The following is a 17,308-nucleotide window of genomic DNA, read 5'->3' on the forward strand; positions in this document are numbered from 1 at the left end:
GTGACACAGCATGAGTGGAAGTCCCGGTGTGGTATCTGCTTTCCATAGGCAAGACAATTATTATATTTTTCTGACATCGGTTAGTGCAAGAAAAAAGGATCCCCAACGGGGTACTTAAATTTCGAAGACTTCACTTCGGAAACGAAAACTCAGGTAGCGGCCGACCGGCACTCATGCAAACTGCTTCTGCTTCAGGCTCCACAGCAAGAAAGACTGATGTAATGGCGTTGGCTGCCTTCCTTTATACCACTGACTACCTGACGTCAGTCTTCAAGTGACAGCAACCAATGCAGAAATACTAAGTTTCTGGTATTCGGGCCGGCCAAGGGCTACCCTAGCAGGGATAACCCAAATGCGATGACTGCAACAGTGAAACACGAAGAACATCCTGCCTTTGACAATAGTAAAGAAAAAAAATAAAATCGGGGAACATATTGCATTTTTATTTGCTGCATTATCATTTTTTCCGCAGTGTTGTACTCATATCTATTGTATTTATTCTGCAATAAAAATAAGTCATTGTTTCATTTAGTATGCCTATAAATGGCTCAAATTTCACAGGAGATGTAGAAGACTTGTACCAAAAATTATGACGACATTTTTATGTACTTATGGGTATACTTTCATTTCCAAAATGTATGGAGAGTTTCCAGAGCACATTTTACTTTTACAGATATGTAGGTCTTACCGTCATTTCCTGTTCAAAGCGTCGGAAAATCTGCTCTCGCTGCTGTTGAAGTTTGCTGCTGAGCAGCTGCTGGGCCCTCTGTTCTTCCTTCTGTAGAAGTCGCAGTTCCCTCAACTCCTGGCGCCTATAGGAGACGGACTAAGGTTATTTACACAGTAAAGGCATCACTTATGCCTTAAAAAACTATGTTTTTTTTTCTAGTACATCTAGAACTGTTCACAAATTTATATACATGGTAAACTGCTTCACTGCAAAATGCATTCAATGCAGGTAGAGGATTAAAGCAATATGTAAACTATAATCTCATCAACTATAAAGCAAGTCCCCCATGCATATGTGTAGACAATGGAGTTGTGTAAGGAAAGAACTAATCAATCTATAAATCCTCACCTCCAAAATTCTCAAAACCTTTATTAATATATTGCCCACTTCCTGTGAGCAATTCCATTTGATTTTTCTAAGCATTAGCAAGCAAACTTCCTAAGATGAAAAAGGGTGAGCCACCATCAGCTATGGTAACAAAATACAGACCTCCTCCAAGGCTGAAAGCATTCCTCAAGCTCAGAGCCAAACCCCCCTGAGAAATTAGCATAATTAAAAAAAAAAATCAAGAGTTTCACAAAAACATGTGGACCCAAACAAATGGTCCATTAAAACATCATGTTGTATAAAAATTCAGACTGTATTACTTACTCTAGCCTGAAGTGGTAAAGCATGAAGTTGCCACTTAAAGAGAGCACCATAAAGTTCAAGTGGCAACACCAGTCTTCAATCTATCCAGCCACAAGTCATTAGAAAGTTCAGTCAAGGTACAAGGGGACCACAGCTTCAGCCTTTCCATTATATAACAATCAGTCCTTGCAATTCATCTAGGCAACTGGTTTAATAAGGCTGCATCAGGTTTCAATCACCATGCAACCAACCTGCACCTTAGGAAAGAACTAGGTCATAAATTACAGAAAGCACACTAAAGAAGTTGGGTGAACAGGAGTATAATACATGGGAACAGGAGGAAAGTTTAGGCTATGAAAACAGATGATTCAATCATCTACTGTTGTGGAGAGTTCCTCACCCAGCTGTAACAGAATGTACTAGGCATTTGGTTTGACCTCTTCTTAAATTTCCAGCTCCATCTGGACTGCAGACAGACACACACTCACTCTTCTATTCTGGGCTAATAGAATCTCCCCTTTTCTAACCAGATCCTATAGAAATGCCATAGGTAAGGACATCTTACTGGCTCAGCTAGAATACCACTGCCCACTAAATGCTGCAACTTCTAAAATAAATGTATCCACCATTCACTGCACTTCAAATACCACATGCAGAGACAACATTCTCTACCCAGGAATTGACCAGCACTGCAAAACCAGTGAACAAAGCTCTCTTGCTGTGAAAATGCGCTGACTTTCTATCTGCCTCTCAATGACTTAAACTAATCAGGAATGACACCTTCCCTCCACCAACTGCCAGACTATTCAGAAATGCACCAATATGCAACCAAACAACCTTACAGCCTAACTACTCATGTCATCTCTCCTCCACACCCCACATCCCCCAACTAGCCTTTGATGTACAGACCATGCTTTCTTAGTCCCTGGTCCCAAACTGTGGGAATTTCTCCTTTCTTTTCTTAATGAAATTTACCCTTACCAGATTTTCCATTCAGAAATAAAAAACACACTTCAAGACTCTAGGAAAATGCAACTGCCATCACTCTGGTCATATAAAGTAACTTCTTCATTCCTTTCTTCAGTCTACATACCTTGCTCTGACTATTTTTGACGGTGATTCTTTCAGCATGCTAACCCTGATTTCCACTCTTTACATACTGCTTTTATTCCACTTATTCTGTCTATAATGTCATTTATTTACTGTCTTCATTCCTTCAAGCCAACTATGATATTAAACTTGGACAACTATGATATTAACTTTAAATATAACATATGTATACATTGCATTTTGTTATTCACTTTGTATATAATGTCATGTAACTATTGCGTTTTCCCTCAAGTTGAGACTGAAATGGGTCCAATGGGATCAATGCACTACCCCGGTCAACAAATTTGAAATAAAATAAATGTCAACATCCTTATTTTCATAGTCCTCTAGTGTGTTCTGAAACGCCATGATTCCAATACCTGAGTATACATCTCATGTGACATGTCTCAAATGACCACTACAGCAAAATACACCCTAGCTTTAAACCAACTAGCCAAATTATCTGGTTACAGGGATAAAGTTCAAATTACAACCCAAGTGACCAGATTTCAATTAGTAACTTGGAAGCCTGTTGAGCTTGTAGGGAAGGGAAAAGAATAAAGAAGACTCGTCTGCTCACCTCTCTGCTGAAAGGAATAGGGCATGTGCCCAGGGAAAATGCGCTTCACTTACTCCCTGTAAAGAGTGGAGATAATACAAAAATGCCTAATAGCAATGGCAGTGAGGTTTGCAGGCTTACATTAATCATGTGATGAGGGCAGCAGATCTGTACCAACCCACTGCACTTCCTCAATTGGTATGTTTATCAGGTATATGCAGGGAGTTGGTGCACCAAACTAACAAAGCTACCTAGTTGCAGTGAGCAGCTGTGGCATTTGTCACGTCTACTCTTCTCCCACAAGTTCACGTACTTGTCAACCAAGGCTAGTGGGGTATAAGGAATGCCAGCCAAAACACTAATTATGTAGTACTGAGGTGGAACCCAAACTCAAACACAGAAATGATGCCACTGCAAACCACCAAAACTGTCAGAAGTAGAAATTGCTTTAAAGAAAAAAAATGCACATACAGCTAGATGATATACCATACAAATGCTTCACAGTGAGCTGCTAGTGAAGTTTTATAAAAGGAATGCAGACATCAGTGTTCCTCAAGAAATAAGCCCTAATGGGCTCCTCATTTTATCTACAGAAACATGTTAAACTATAAAATTGTCACTCTATTTTGAAGTGATTTGTTTGCAACTTCCAAATTTATTACACTCATGAAAAAAAGATGGACTGACATAATAAACAACCTACTTCTCGACATATGCCAAGTGCTACCTTCTAGGGTCCATGAGGAATGATATGCAACTACCCTGATTCTAAACAGGATGATAAAAATAGAACTTGTATCTTTTGTTTCAAGGCAATGTCCACCTTAACTTTATACAAAGACTTAGTAAAGTACATTTTTGTACCTACCATAAATGTAGATGTTCGAAGATCCACATTGCTGCAGTCCTAACACTTGGGTAGTCCGCTGTCCCAGTCGGCCCGAATACCAAAGTATATGGCTGACGTCGGTCAAGGCGCATTAGTCTGACGTCAGGACGTCAGGGTACAAATGCGCATGACCGACATCATATCCTCAGTCTTTTCTTGCCCCAGATGTCAGAAGACCCCAAAAAGATAAGGCCAAAACCAAAAAACACCAAACACTCCTGCACCAAATATATATACAATATATACAAATTTACAAAAGTATAACCCCACCCACACAACCACCCCTAAACACAGAGGGGAAGGAGGGAGGGTAAATTGGACTGCAGCAATGTGGATCTTCGAACATCTACATTTATGGTAGGTACAAAACTGTACTATGTTCTTCATTCCACATTGCTGCAGTCCTAACACTTGGGTAGAATCCCAAAGCAGAGGTAAGGGAGGCTGGCAAATCATAAAGAAGCAGGAGCTGTCAACATGCCCTGCAAAATAGCCGTGGCAAAACCAGCCCTAGATTTAGAGTAGAGAGGAAGGTGGTAATGCTTAGAGAAAGTATGCACTGAACTCCAAGTAGCTGCCTCCAAAATATCCTTAGTTGCCACCCCCCTTAGAAATGCTGTTGAAGTGGCAGTAGCCCTAGTGGAATGAGGCCTAATCCCAGCTGGAATCTCCTTGCCATGATGGGAATAACAAAATGCAATGCAAAACCCAATCCACTTAGAAATAGTTTGTTTTGACACAGGCTTGCCCTGAGAACTTAAAGCAAAGAAACAAACAACTGCTGAGACTGCCTAAAATCCTTAGTCCTGCTTAAATAATAACGCAACTGCCTGTGTACATCTAAAGTGTGCAAAATCTTTTCCCCTTATTTTGGGGATCTGCATAAAAAGTAGGCAAATGAATAGTTTGGTTTAAAGCCACACTAGAAACCACCTTAGGCATAAAGGAAGGATTAGTACGTAATGATACCCTATCCTTATGGAAAATCAAAAAAGGCTCAACCGCCATAAGGGCCTGCAATTCAGAAACCCTTCTTGCAGAAGTAATGGCCAACAAAAAGCAGTCTTCCATGACAAGTATTTCAATTCAGCAGTAGCCGCAGACTCAAAAGGTTGTAGAGTAAGCTTCTCCAACACAAAATTGAGATCCCAAGCAGGAGTAGGAGCTCTACGTGGGGGTCTTATATTCTTTGCCCCTCTAAGAAATTGCTTGAACAAAGGATGAGAAAACAATGGTGGGTCACAATCATAGTGAGCTGAAATTGCTGCAGCATGAATCTTTATGGAAGAGAAAGACAAACCTTTGTCCAATAACTCAGTAAGATATTGAAGAGCCACACTCAAATTAGGCTCAGAAACCTCCAAATTCTTTGCTGCACTCCAAAATAAAAATCTCTTCCATTTTTCTGCGTACACTTTCCTTGTACTAGGTCTTCTGGCTTCCATAATCACATTCAAAACTTGTTGAGGAAGTTGAGACCTGCTATGTTTCAAAACAGAATATGCCAGGCTGTTAGATGAAGAGAGTGAAGCTTGACAGAGTAGATGACCGTCCCTCTGAGACAATAGGTGTGGAATCAAAGGTAAAGGCCATGGAGGCTTCCTTACCAGACTCCTCAGTAATGGGTACCAGTGTTGCCGAGGCCAATCTGGAGCTATTAAAATCATCCTTGGCTTGTCTTGTCTGACCTTTAGGAGTACCTTTGGAAGAAGAGGCAGAGGTGGAAAGGCATACACATGAAGATTTTTCCAACTGAAAGAAAGAGCATCCACCTTCCAAGCTGTGTGATGAAACCTTTTCGTGCAAAACTTTGGCAGCTGTTGGTTTAGTGGAGAAGCGAACAGATCTATGTCTGGAGTTCCCCATGACACTGTCAATTTCCGAAATACATGAAGATCCAGTTTCCACTCGTGGGGATCCATGATTTGCCTGCTTAACACATCTGCTAAGGAGTTCTGTGCTCCCGGCAGAAACCTTGCCTGAAGAGTTAGTTGCAAGCTGAGCACAGCCTCCCATAAAATCATTGCTTGCCTGCATAGAGGGTAAGAATGTGTTCCCCCTTGTTTGTTGATGTACCACATGACAGTTGTGTTGTCTGTTAGAATCAACACCTGCCCTGGAAGAAGTAACTCCTTGAAAGCCATTAATGCAAACTGGACTGCTAACATCTCCTTCATGTTGATATGTAGATGCTGTAGTCTGGCAGGCCACTTGTCTTGTACCCACTTTCCATTCAGATGAGCTCCCCAAGCTATGTCTGAGGCATCTGTCGTTAGAATCTGACTCGCCTCTGGCCGGGTCACAGAGAGTCCCTTGTTTAGGTGACATTCCTGAGCCCACCACAAAATTCCTTTTGAATGCAAGGTATTATTTGAATGACAGTGTCCAAATCCTGGCAGTGCTGTGTCCATACATTTTGAGATACCATTGCAGCTTCCTCATATGCAGTTTGGCATTGGGAAGCACCAGAATACAAGATGCCATGAACCCTAAGGCTTGAAGGACTGTCCTTGCAGTCAGCCCGGACTGAAGAGATAGTTGATGGAAGTAAAGGGAAAGATTCTTTTGTTTGTCCGGGGTTAAAAGGCCATCTGGGTTGCTGTATTCAGTCTCACACCCAGAAAGCACATGTCTTGAGAGGGTACTAGACTGGACTTTATTTCGTTCACAGAATACCCCAGGCATCTTAGCACTGCTATCACATATTCCAAATGCTGTAAAAGGTCTTCCTTTTCTTGAGCCAGAATCAGGCAGTCGTCCAAGTAAGGATAGATTTGTATTCCTTTTAGCCTGAAGTAAGCTATCACTGGAGCCAGAACCTTTGTGAATACTCTGGGCGCAGTAGATAAGCCAAAGGGCAATGCAGAGAACTGATAATGGGAATTCCCAGCTCGAAACCGCAGATACTTCCTGCAACTTAGTCTGATAGGTACATGAAGGTAAGCCTCCTTGAGATTTAAAGTTACCATCCAGTGATCTTTGCCCAGCAGAGGTAAAAGCTGTTGTAACGTCAACATTTTGAACTTGGGAATGTCCAGATAAGTGTTGAGGATAGATAAATCCAAAATTGGTCTCCACGTGTTCCCCTTCTTTGGTACTAGGAACAGGCGAGAATAAAATCCTAGGCCCCTTTCTGGCACAGGAACCGGCTGAATGGCCCCTATTTGGAGTAACAGAGAAATTTGCTTGTGAGCCTCTTTTCTTTGTAGCGGAGGAATGTCTGGCATGCCTTTGAAAGGAGGCAAGGTATGGAAATAAAACCTGTAACCGTGGTGAATGATATCCAATACCCATCTGTCTTGGGTAATTAAACTCCAATTTTCTTTGAAAAGTGCCAGCCTTCCTCCCAAAGGTGCTGCCAGACGAGAAAGCACTGGCAGCTGAAAAGGCAGGTCATTGGGTCTGTTTACGAAAGGACTGACCCCTGCCCTCACCAGAAGACTGAGCAGGTGAACTCCCGTTCTAGGCCTAAAAGAACCTTGAGCTCTGCCCCTACCACGTCTAGACCTACCCCTAGACTGGGAATCATAAGCAGGATATGTCCACCCCTTAGTAGGCCAATTTCTACTAAACTTCGGAGGCTGAACCTGCAAAAAATCTTTAACAGTCTGCATAGACTTAGCCTTGTCCTCCATTTTCTTTAAAACTGCTTCCACAGGCGAACCAAACAACACGTCAGACTGTAATGGAGCATCCAAAATCCTTGTCTTAACATGCTCAGCTAAATTCTGATCCCTCAGCCAGGCGTGCCTACGAAGAACAGAACCAGTGGCAGCCACCCTCGAAGAGGCCTGCACAGCATCAAAACCGCATTGCAAGGAATGCTTACCCACCTGTTCAGACACGAACTAAATCCTGCAACTCTTTACACTCAATACCTTCCGCCAGAGCATCTACCTTAGACTTCAATTGTGAAAGGAGATAATTTTGATATTTTAACATGTGGAACTGGCAATTCAAAGCCCTCATGGCTAAAGTGGAAGAAGTATACACCTTCTTTCCCCATCTATCCAAAGCCCTTGCCTCTTTATCAGGAGGAACAGGATTTTTAACAACAGAAGCCTTAACACCTTTAGGCCCCTGAGAAACAGTTTCTGGGTCTGCCCTAGGACTCTTAAAAGATACTTATGAGCTTCAGGCACCCTATAATACCTGTCTGGTTTAACTGGGGCAGGAGGCAAAGAATCAGGGTTCAGGGAAGCCTCTGCAAAAACATCTTCCACCACATCCAGAACAGGAGGTATAGCTAAAGGCCTATGCTGGGGTAAAACAAAATTCCCTAAGCCTCTTCCTGGAATCAGAGAAATCTTGACCTTCCCATTTAAAATGCTCCCTCATGGAATGAAGAGTCTCTGAAAAGAAAAATCCTCAGGAGGAGAAGCAAGGAGTAGAATCATCCACATCAGAATCAGAATAAGGAGGATACTCCTGCAAGTCTTCAGCCGAAGACTCAGAAGCCTCCGAACACTGCTCAAAACTCTCAAGCTCAGGTTCCACCCTAGGCCTCTTATCAGGAGGGGGCATAGAACCTCTAATCATAGTAATCAAATCTTCTGCCATTTTAAGCATATGTTTCTTAGGCAAAGATCCTGAAGAACTAGGAGAGACCCCCACTGAAGCTAAACCTGGCCTGCCTCTCAAAGAAGCCTTGGAAACAGAAGGGAGGGCCTAACCACCTTAGGAAGAGAGGGGAGAACAGCCACCTGAGAAGCCCCTTCAGCCTGGCCTACCTCCTGAGAGGACACATCTTGTAACAGTAAAGTCTCTCCCTGAGACTCCAAAGAAACTTCAGGCAGAACCACCGGCTCCACTGAGCCTTCTAAAGAACCGATGTCCGGGACTGACGGTTCTTCCAACCTAGGCTTTGCTGCTTTGTCCTTGCGCTTTTTGGACGAAGCGGGCGTCGGAGTATCCGACGGCATTTTATAATTACAACGCTTCCCAAAAACTAACCTGGCACAGTCTAATCTTCTCTTTATAGAGCGTTTGTTAAATCTAGCACAAGAGCGACATCCAACAACGTTGTGCTCAGGCCCTAAACAAGGTATACACAAGGTATGGTAATCCCTATGAGGTATCTGTTTCCCACAAGAAATACAGTTATTCACTTTTTCTGACATCCGGTTAAATACTGAGGCAAGAAAAACCAAAATATTCTAGCGGGTACTTAGCCAACTTTGATTCGGTCTGAAACTCCGACTTCAGAAAATTTCAGAACGCCAACCTGCACTCGCAAAACTGCTTCTGCATCGGACCATGCGGCAAAAAAGACTGAGGATATGACGTCGGTCATGCGCATTTGTACCCTGACGTCCTGACGTCAGACTAATGCGCCTTGACCGACGTCAGCCATATACTTTGGTATTCGGGCCGACTGGGACAGCGGACTACCCAAGTGTTAGGACTGCAGCAATGTGGAATGAAGAACATCTAAGTACCAATAACTTTGGGGAACAGCATGTAAGCTTCCGAAGATGGAAGGGGCTTACGGCATTAGGCTTTCCTTGCTAAGATCTCTGCCATAAGCTGTTGAGAAAAACAGGAACTTTAAGAAAACTAAACAGAAGGTTCAGCAGTATACTTCTTTGTTGTGTGTTTATTTTGTAAAAAAAAAAAAAAAAAAAAAAGTCAAAACGAAGACTCAAAGAAAAAGAAAAACACCAAGGAAAACATGCTGACAAACCTGCATCACTAGTCCTGATAAAAAGAAAATGATAATCCTTTAATAACGCACCTAAATTATACTAACTCAGTACATGTGGCACTTAATCTTGAACAGGTGCCAAACTCTTATCTTCAAACTGAGGAAAGAGAATAAGAAGTTATGTACTCACCATAACGTTCCATGTTAGTTGTCTTCTTCTCGTCTTCTTTCTTGCTGGATGGGTTCGGAGCCGAACCTCGGCTCCGACTCAGCCTAATACTAAAGCTTGAGAGCTATTTTTACCGGCTCGAGGCTAACCTATGTCCCATAATGCTAGGCGTCATATACCCAGATCTCGTTTGATAGCTAACACTATGGACAAAAACATGTCCCACCACAAGAAAAGGATAAATCTATGAACTCTATACAACTATGAGCCTCACAGCCTGTCTTTCACCAGGGCTACCAAAAAGGGGACAAGAGCTCTAGGTGAAGGGGTAATCCTGGAGACAAAGAATGTCTCACCCAATACTCTAGGTCTTTCCAGGCTAGGGGGATGGACGGTGGGAAGCAAGAAAGAAGGCGAGAAGAAGACAACTAACATGGAACGTTATGGCGAGTACATAACTTCTTAATGTTAAGTTGTCAATCTCGCCTTCATTCTTGCTGGATGGGACAGCGTCCCTAGCACCTTAGTCCTGGGTGGCTCAATGGAACAGACTCTTGAGTACAGTGGAACCAAAATCAGCACAATTTCTGGAGGCAATATCCAGTTTGTAATGAGAAATAAAGATACGAGGGGAGGCCCATGTGGCCACTGCACAAACAGAATCCATAGGTAACCTCACTTGAAAAGCAACTGAGGAAGCTAATGCTCTAGTTGAATGAGCCCTAGGTTTGGTAGGAACTCCTTAAGCCTCAATTGATATATTAAAGTGATAAGAGAGGTCAACCATTTGGACAAGGTCACTTTAGAAACTGGAAGGCCTTGCTTCCCTTCCGCGTAAGATAAGAAGAGTTGCTCTGATTTTCTCGTTAGTTTAGTTCTATCCAGATAGAAGTGTAGCTGCCGGTGAACGTCCAAGCAATGTAATCTTCTCTCAGCTCTGTCAGTGTAATTTGGAAAGAAAACTGGGAGATCAATGGTCTGATTGAGATTTTTTTCGGATAGAACCTTAGGTAAAAAGGATGGATTAGTCCTAACAGCCACGCTATCTTTGTGAAAAACAAGATAAGGGGGGCGCACAGATAGTGCTTGTAGTTCCGAAACCCTTCTCACTGAGGTAATAGCTACCAGGAAAAGTGATTTCCAGGACAGCAGTTTTAACGAACAGGAGGCAGCAGGCTCAAAAGGAGGCAGCATTAATGATGACAGTACCAAATTTAGATCCCACAGTGGAGGAGGGTCTTTGACTGGGGGCCTAAGTAATAGGGTAACCTTCAGAAAAGCTTTGCAGAGCTTGTGGGACATAATGCTGGATTCTGACAAGCCAACGTGGAAATTTGCAATAGCCGCCAGCTGGACTCTGATAGTGGCTGAAAAGGAGCCTTTTTGGAAAAGTTCCGCTAAAAAATCTAGAACTGTTTGGACAGGAGCAGTGAATGGGTCGACTTGATTTTTCCTTGCCCAAATAGAGAAACGTTTCCATTTACTAGAATACGTCCTTCTGGTGTTGGACTTGTGAGAGGCAAGGATAATCTCACGTACTGACTGAGAAATTAAGGGAAGCCTGGCTAGGGTTGGAAGTGGAGCAACCAAGCTGTGAGGTTGAGAGACAAAAGGTATTGGTGCAGCCTGCCCGATTGAAGGGTCAGAAGGTCTGGCACTGGGTCCAGATGCCAGAGCTGCTCCAGAAGGTGATGTTGTAGGAACAGAAACCAGACTTGTCGGGGCCAGTAAGGGGCAATGAGGATCATCCTGGATCTCAAGGCAGTTGCTTTCTGGACTGAGTGATTAAGGGAAAAGGGGGGAAAGCATAAAGGAGACCCCGGGGCCAATCGTGGGCTAGAGAGTCTCTGGGACAGAGGCCCGGAAGAGGAAAGGGGGTGAAGAAGTCCTGACACTTGCTGTTTTGCGGGGTTGCAAAAAGGTTGCAGCAAGGCTGACCCCACCTTCTGACTATTTGATCCACTACTAGTTGGTTGAGAGACCACTCGTAGGGCATGAGAATGCCCCTGCTCAGCCTGTCTGCTATGACATTGGACTTTCCGGGAATGTGTTTTGCTACCAGAAACCGGTGAGAAGAGATCGCCCATTGCCAGAGTCTGAGAGCTTCCCGACAAAAAAGACAGGACCTGGTTCCACCCTGTTTGTTAATGTACCACACTACGGACATATTGTCTGTCTGAATCGCAATCATCCCGGTAGGAAGAGAGTTCTGGAGGGCCTTCAACGCCAACAGCACCGCTCTCATCTCCAAGACATTGATGTGCAAGTGGCACTCGAACGGTTGCCATGTGCCCTGGACTGGCCTGCCCTGAAAATGCCCCCCCCCCCCCCCCGATCAGGGAGGCATCCATTGTCACGGTAGCAACCGGAGGGGGAAGAACAACTGGTCTGCCTTGAAGCACCTGAGGTGAGACCATCCACCAAGCTAGGTGTCGTTTGCATGATCGAGTGATGAGAATATTGTGCGACATGGGACGCTGCTAAAAGGACCACTGGGAAAAAAGCATCCACTGTAGTATCTGCATATGAAAGCAAGCTAGGGGGAGTAAGGTGACTGTTGCAGCCATTAGACCCAGTGTTTTCAGTACAAGCCTGGCTTGGATTCTGTCCTCCTGTAGTAGGATTTGAACGCGACTGCGAATGTTTAACACTCTGTGTAGGTAGTTTTGCTGACAACTCCACCGTGTTTAACACGGCGCCTATGAAGGTAATATGCTGACAAGGCAGACTTTTCATAATTTATGGAGATGCCTAGCGCTTTGCACGTTTGTACAGCGTAATCCCTGGCTTCAAGTAACTGGTGCCTGGTGGTGGCAGTAAGGAGCCAGTCGTCCAAATGTGGAAACACCTGGAATCCTCGATGTTTCAGGTGAGCAGCAACCACTGCCATGCATTTGGTAAACACCCTGGGGGCTGTGGTGAGGCCAAAGGGCAGGGCTCTGAATTGATAATGACTGGCTCCCAGCCGGAAGCGGAGAAACCTCCTGTAGCGCCTGTTCATTTTGATATGGTAGTACGCATCCTGAAGGTCTATAGAGCACATCCAATTGTCCTGACCCAAAAAGGGAAGAATGGACTGTAGCGTGACCATCCGGAATTTTGTTCTTTGAACCGATTTGTTCAGTCTGCTCAGATCCAAAATAGGTCTCCAGTCCCCTGTCTTTTTTGGCACCAAAAAGAATTTGGAGTAGATTCCGGACCCTTGTTGGTCGGCTGGGACTGGCTGGATGGCTCTTTTTAAAAGCAGCTTTAAAATTTCTAGTGCTGCTTGGTCTCTCAGACCGGGTGGAACGTCTGGAAGAGGCCTTTTTGGTTGATAAGGGGTGTGGATAAAGGGGATTTTGTAACCCTCGGATATGATCGACCGTACCCATCTGTCTTACGTAAGAGAGCGCCAGGCTTTTGGGTACAGTGAAAGTCTTCCCCCGACTGCCTCCGAAGGTGGACAGTCGGGCAGCTGCTCAGGGGTGCTGAAAGGGTTTGTCAGAGAACGATTCTCTGCTACCCTGATTCTGCGGACACCCCCCTGCCCCTAGGGCGGCGTCTATTGTTCCCTCCTCTGCCTCTGGAGGGAAGCTCACCACGTGCATCCAGCAGAACTACTTGAGGTTTGCAGAACCACATTTTCCTGCCCTTTTGACCCTTAGGATATGGTCTAGAAGGGGCGGAAAAACGGACTCCCACGGCAGAGAGAGTCATGCCTTCTTGATCGCACCTGGTTAAAGTATCCTTCACTTGAGGTCCAAAAAGAGCAGAACCATCAAAGGGGGTGTTAGTGAAGGACGCCTTGAAGGGGTCAGCAAAATTGCAGATCCGCATCCAGGCGTGTCTCCTTAGAGCAACACCCGTACCTGCGGCTCTACTCGCTCCATCGGCTGCATAAGAGATGAGCCGCATGGAAGAGTTAACGATAGAGTTCAGGGTCCCCAGCTGGGAGTTGATCTTTTCCTGAGACCCCACAGCTGCTGGGTCCTGCAATGTTTCACCCAGTTCCTTGAGAAGGTCTCTCTGAAGTCGGGTGAAATGGCATAAATAAACACAAATAATCCACTAAGGAGCCTGTTCTTGACACAAAAAAAACCCAGAAACAGCACAGCAGAAGCAGCAATCAGAGGAAAACTTAGATTGATAAAATGACAAAAATAATAGCGTAATAAAGTTTAATTCACCGCTTTCGTCCGAAGACTTCATCAGAATAAAAAACAAGGATGAAAAGAAGACTTAAATACATCCAAATTTAAATAATTAATTAAACAATTGAGTACATGATTAAAACAATCAGTTCTGATACTTCAGTTAAAAAAGGAAGTAACAGCATTATTCCTTTTATGGAGATGTAACATCCTGTATTTCAAAAAACATTTGATATTAACAGCTTCATTTATACCAGGGTGTTTGTCAGCTTTTCATTTCATCTGCCATAAAGTTTCTCTTTGTAATATATAGTTTTTAAAATCCCCTCCTCTCATGTCAGCCTGACACACTTCTAATAGAGAAAATAAAATTTTTTTAAAACTAATGCAAACAATAGAATGTTTGTATAAAGCACTTGTAAGATCTTTCTTTTTGATGTCATAAAGATGTTCTTTAATGCGAGTCTTGAGGCATCTACTGGTCATTCCAACATAAAAAGCTGGACAAGAACTACATAAACTAATGTAAACTACACCTCTGGTGTCACAATTGACACAATTAGGTGCAGTCAAAGTTCTGTCGTGAGATTCTACATTGATGTAGGGTCCCACAGAAATGTACCTGCATATACTGCAGTGGTGACAACACTGCATGCCTTTCTTGGTGGTGGTCTTATTATTATTGTAACTATAATTGGACTCTAAAATTTTTTTCAAACTACGGGTGTTTCTAGACACAAAAACAGGTTGGTCACCAACAACCTTAGATAAATCCAAATTTCCCCTGATCACCGACCAGTTTTTTCTAACTAAATTTTGTATATGTTTAACATCACTACTCATGTCAATAGAACAAATCAAGTTGGTGTTCAAGTTGCCCCTGTTGATAGTGTTAGTAAGAATGGTATTGTCATTAATTTCCAAACTATTAGGATAATCAAGCAATGCTGGATATTGCTTTGTTCATCTATTCCAAATGTCTTTACTGGTATCAATCAGTAGTAGTTGATGGTATCCTCTATCCAAAAACAAGGAAAAGATGAACTCAAATTCAGCTATCAAATCAGATTGTTTAGAGGTCATTCGACATGCTCTAATGAACTGGCCTCTGGGGATATTTTTAATGATGTGCCTGGGGTGGTTGCTGGAAAAATGAAGGTACCCATTGGTAAAAGTCTCCTTTCGGAAAATACTACTGTGGAACCGATTGTCAATGTCGTCCCATTTTAAACAAACATCTAAAAAATTAACCTTAAGGCCAACAACACCTTTCACAAATTTTAAATAACTTGAAAAAGTGTTAACGTCAGTGACAAAGGCATCAACTGTGTCTGAGTTTCCATCGATGATGAAAAACAAGTCTATAAACCTACAATAAAAAGAAATGTTGTATTTCTTATTGAGAAGAGGAATAAATTGGTGCTCCCACCATGCCATAACAATGTTGGCATAGGCCGGAGCAGCTGGAGAACCCATGGCTACACCTCGCTTTTGTCTGTAATATGTTTTTCCAAATAAGAAAAAGTTGTTATCTAGTATGAGTTCCAAAAAGTTACAAATAGTAGCAATAGCATTGTTGGTAAAACCAGTACTGTTGTGATGCAAAAAACTTCTTACAGCCTCAATTCCCTCATGATGAGCAATACATGTGTATAATGATATCACATCCATTGTGAAAATAATGTGCCTATTAGGATCAAAAGAACTTTCCTGAATATGTTTACTAAATTTAATCAGAAAATCCCAGGAATCCCTAATAAATGAATCATGATGGTGTAAAATTGGTCCAAGTACAGCATCAATAATTATAGAAATTCCCTCAGTGATGGAATGGGGTGAGGACACAATTGGCCTGAACGGTGGGTCTTCCAAGGTTTTTGTGGGTCTTGGGTATACCAAAAATGACCCCAATTCTGGGGTCTTCCACCACACAAAAATCATAAACCTCTAAAGTAATGTCACCTGACATAAGAGCATCATAGAGGAGAGAATGAATAAACCCCTGTCTCTCTTGAATTTCGAATAAAGGAATAACCTCATATTCATCACAGTTGTTTAAAATTTCTAACATTTTTATGTTATAAGAATCTTGTTTCATTACTACAATGTTGCCCCCTTTGTCACTTTTCATATATCTAAGTTCACTGTTTAAAACCTGTACATTGTATAATGCTTTCCTTTCATCTTTATCTAAATTATTGGTGCTTTTACGTTTGTGTTCTAACAAATGAGTTACATCCTGAATACATAAATCTTCGAACACTCTAATGGTATGCTGTAATTTCGGGGTAAAAAATGATGGCTTGATAAGAACTTTGTCAGTAACAGAAATATCTTGCATTAAATACGCCAGATTTAACTTCCTGGCATACTTCTTAATATCTAATGTGGTCTTACCAAGATTAGCTCTGTTACTTGGAACATAATTTAAGCCATAACGTAAAACTTTCAGTTCACAATCAGTAAACAAATGCCCACTAAGATTAATAATACTAAAATGTTCACAGTCTTTATTCAAGTCTCGTCGCCTGAGGAATTCGATCCCAGAAAGGTGCGACTTCTGGTGAGAATGTTCGTCTTTGTCGAATGGTTCCTCTCTTGAAAAAAAGTGTTAACATTAGAATTGGATTTAGTCCTAGTAGACTTGTCATTGTCCGGAACAAAACTGTCAGTTTTATTGTCGTTACTTTCAATGTCAGTAGGTTCAGTTTCAGTAGCACAGCCCTCAACATTTGAAAAATGGGTAGTGTTAACCGGTGGTGTTGGATTTAAAATAACTATCAGAATAAGCCAACTCTCTCGTTTTAACAGCTTCAGAGAAAACACCAGTGTTAGGTAAACGCCTGCTAGTTTGATTAGGATATTGCTGTTGATAATGGTTCCTCTTAAAGGAACCAACAAAATCAAGGTAAGCAGTCTTGTTTTCATAGGAAGAAATGTCCCTCGCTAGTTTGGACTGCTTCCTATTAATAACATCGGTAGAATGCTGTTCTACCTCGTTTGATAGTTTTTGAAAAAAGTTGTCAAACGAGTTATCGGTTAGTTTTTCTTTAAAGTAAGACTCAATGGCTGTAATGTCATTCTTTAAGTAACTAATTTTGGCAGTATTGTTTGCAACTAACAATTTTAAAAACTTAATACCAGCATCATTAAAGAAACAAACCAAACTGTCAAAAAATGGTTGCCCAATGGACACACCATTTGGGCATTTAAAAAACCGGAGCCCCTTAGGCACTATTTTCAACTCAATACACTTCGTGAAATAGCAGTTCTCAAATTCTAAAGACCGATACCTTTTTAAAAGTTTCAGCAAGGTGTCATGCTTGCGGTTATATTCCTCGCCATTCAAACCTTGACATGGTTGATTAAAATTACAAAAAGGATTGTTCATAGGTTTGAAAAAGTGGTTCGTGTTCTTGTAACCTGGTAAATCACGGCAACACTCGTTTGGAAGTTTGTTGACAC

General features: G+C 42.4%; 1 protein-coding gene across 2 annotated transcripts in view; it reads right to left on the reverse strand.

Moving 5' to 3' along the window:
* SLK (STE20 like kinase) overlaps positions 1 to 17,308 on the reverse strand; it is a 2,579,008-nt gene that overhangs the window by 942,207 nt on the left and 1,619,493 nt on the right. For both annotated transcript variants that reach the window (XM_044055960.1, XM_044055959.1), the window contains exon 11: positions 689 to 812. In XM_044055960.1, the coding sequence (XP_043911895.1) occupies positions 689 to 812 (124 nt within the window). The remainder of the gene's footprint in view (positions 1 to 688; positions 813 to 17,308) is intronic.

This window comes from Protopterus annectens, chromosome 14.part0, assembly GCF_019279795.1.
Source record: "Protopterus annectens isolate FY-2018-M chromosome 14.part0, PAN1.0, whole genome shotgun sequence".
NCBI classification, from domain to species: domain Eukaryota; kingdom Metazoa; phylum Chordata; order Ceratodontiformes; family Protopteridae; genus Protopterus; species Protopterus annectens.